General features: G+C 47.0%; 1 protein-coding gene across 1 annotated transcript; it reads left to right on the plus strand.

Moving 5' to 3' along the window:
* Window positions 1–1,607: 1,607 nt before the first annotated feature.
* EAH_00051760 (hypothetical protein, conserved) lies at window positions 1,608–2,822 on the plus strand (the record flags this gene model as incomplete). Its single annotated transcript, XM_013394118.1, has 4 exons — window positions 1,608–1,653; window positions 1,778–2,098; window positions 2,304–2,376; window positions 2,578–2,822. Coding segments are annotated over 4 exons (685 nt in total), but the record flags the coding sequence as incomplete, so codon positions are not given.
* Window positions 2,823–3,049: the final 227 nt, after the last annotated feature.

A 3,049-nucleotide genomic window follows, 5' to 3' on the forward strand; every position in this document is an offset into this window, starting at 1 on the left:
CTTGTGCTGCATATTATACGCAGACAGTATCTTCAAGAGAATAACAACTAGATCACACTCCGCGCGTTGTATGTCGCAAGGAGACAGTTCGTTAGGTGTAATAAAAACTGTAAGACACTCGTTTTCCACATTTTATTGTAAGTTAGGAGACACCCCTTTCGCTCCATATTATAAAGAGACAGGTGATTGAACGTAGTAATTACAAGGCACTTCTTGTGCTGCGTTATAGCAGTTTGTTGGGGTTCATAGATAAAACAAACTCTCATGCTGCATAGTACAAAGAGACAGTTCGTTGAGAGCAATAACTAGAAGAGACGTCGTGCAGTATATTATAAGGGGAGAGCATAAGGAGACAGTTTCTAAGGGTAGTAAGCAGAAGACACTCTTCCTGCAGCATGCCGCAGGATAGAAGACACTCCTAGCGTTGTATGTCACTAGTAAGGAGCTAAGAAGTGGAATCAATCACAAGACAGACTTGAGCTGCATAGTACTAACAGCTAGTTAATAATATTAGACAGTCCCCATGCTGTTTAATAATAATTGGATTGGTAATATAAGATAATAATGACAAGATATTCCTTGTGCTGCATTGTTGACAAAGACAGCGCAATAAGGGCGTCTAGCTCAAATGGTAGAGCGCTCGCTTAGCATGCGAGAGGTAGAGGGATCGATACCCTCGTCGTCCACTCTGTTACTCTCTCTATTTTCTTCTTCCTTGCATTGAATATGGTTTTACTTTACACATTAAATAATATGAAATAGAAATAATTTCTATTTAATCATTTTGAGGGCTTACTTTAACTCCTAGACAACTAACGAAGCGCTGCGCTGCTGTCGGCGCATGCAGGGAATAGAGGCGGCTGTGTTGCTGTTGGCCTCCCGCTGCAGCCACCAAACCCTCGATATAAGAAGACCAAACTTTATATATAATATATATATAAATAAATTAATACAATTATTAGATTATATTTAGGAGTATTATTTCCTGCTGTCTTGCTTGGGGGCCTCTCTCTACCGCCACCCACAGTGTGTCGTCGAGGCCCCTGTCGCTACTAGAGAAGGAGGCCCTATATCTTCTTCTCCTTTCTGTTTCCATATTAACTCCTTGCCTGGAAGCTTTAGCTTTTTGTTGTCTATAAGCCAGCGCTGCAACTCTCCCGTTGCTGCTGTTGCTGCTGCTGCTGCTGTTGCTGCTGCTGCTGCCGTAGCTTGTCCTTGCCATTGCAGTCCTAGCAGCAACAGCAGCAAGGATGGCGTTTGCTGCTGCTGCGCGAGCCTTCAGTGGCTCCATTGGGCGGACTCTGTCTCTCAGGTGGCCTATTACCCTTGTCCTTCCTGTGTTTATTAAACCCTAAACCCTAAACCCTAACCCCCCTTCACCTTGGATAGGCCTTCTTTTTGCCTGAAGGCAAGCAACTAGTCTTGTTCATAGGTTTGAGGTGTATACATTCTTGCGGTGCGGTGTAGATGCATACGCTGCATCTGCTGGGGCCTTTTTCTTACACCGGCTTCATGCACCTGTTTTGTTGCTGCGTCTCCCTTGTGCATTGGGGTTATTTAGGGGTGAGGGTTTAGGGTTTAGGGTTTAGGGTTTAGGGTGTGCTCAGGACGGGGACGAACTTGGGTTTTTACGGCACACGCTTTGGACTGCAGGTGCGCAGCTTGACGAGGCTTCCTGCCTTGTTAATCTTTCTGTCTCTTGTTTGCTTCTCTTTTATTCTCCCTTAATTATTTTGTCTCTTTCTTCTGCATCACCTCTTTATTTTTTTGCATGCAGGGACCTGTGGGGAGCAGCCTGCTGCCGTGTCGCGCAGCAACAGCAGCAGCAGCAACAGCAGCAGCAAGCTTCAGCAGCATGGCGAAGGGCCCCCAGGGGGCCCCTCCTTTTGCGCCACCCACACATGGGGGGCCCTCAGCAGGCTCACCTAAGGGTGCAGTTCTGTCTTTAGCATCACCCCTTACAAAAACAAAGCCAGGGATGCTGCCTTCACCTATGACTATCGAGTTCTTGAGGCCTGTAAAGATGCTGAGCTTCGCTGTGCAGTATCTTTTGTCTTTCCGTTTCTACTTCATGTTCATGGCGCGCACGACCTTCCAGGTGTATATACACCCCAAACACTAGGGCAGAAAATACACACAAAAAGGGTTTATCGTCTAGGGTTTAGGATGCTTGCACTTTGTGCGACTTGGTTTTTCTTCGGGGTATATTATTGCCGATTAGGGTTTAGGGATTATTAGAGTTTATGGTTTAGGGTTTAGGGTTTAGGGTTTATGGGGGTTTATTGTGTGTGTGTGTGTCTCAGGCTGTGCGTCCTTTGCTTGCATTTAGTGTGTTTGGTGAAGTGATGAAAATGGTGCTGGCGACGATGAGCTCGGGTTTGTTTTCTTTTTTATTTTCGTTTGTTCTCGCCTTTGAGGTCCTTTACTTCTTTCTTCAGTGCTACATCAGCTACACCTTCCTTACTATGTTCTTCACCGTCATGTTTTAAACCCAAACAAATACTCAACACACTCCGCCATATGCAGCAGCAGCAGCAGCAGCAGGTGTTGCTGCTGCTGCTGCTGCAGCGGTTTCAGAAGTAGCTGCAGCTCCTGCTGCAGAAGCAGCTGCAGAACTAGCCGCAGCACCTGCTGCAGAAGCAGCTTTACAGCCAGCTGCAGAAGCTGCCGCAGAAGCAGCTTTAGAAGCAGCTGCAGAAGCTGCTGCAGAAGCAGCAGAAGCTTCTGCAGCAGCAGTAGCTGCTGCAGGTGTGCTGCAGCAGCGGCTTGATGCCTCAGGGGCGGGAAGAGATGGAGGGGGGTTCCTCGTCCGTTACGTTTGATCTGCCTTCAGCTAGACTCTTGGAATCTGCGAGGGTTTAGAATTATCCCCCTAGCGTTTAGGGTTTAGGGTGTAGGGTTTAGGGTTCACGTGAGAATCTCCTAGTGAGCTGATTCTTTAGAGGCTCCAGAAGGCCAATGCAGATGCTGCGGCATCCACTGCTATATATATATATATATATATATATGCCGTCGCTGTTGGTGCTGCTGCGATCGAGCATGCCCTGTT

Source organism: Eimeria acervulina, genomic scaffold (genome assembly GCF_000499425.1).
Source record: "Eimeria acervulina Houghton genomic scaffold, Eah_scaff904, whole genome shotgun sequence".
In the NCBI taxonomy this organism is placed as follows: domain Eukaryota; phylum Apicomplexa; class Conoidasida; order Eucoccidiorida; family Eimeriidae; genus Eimeria; species Eimeria acervulina.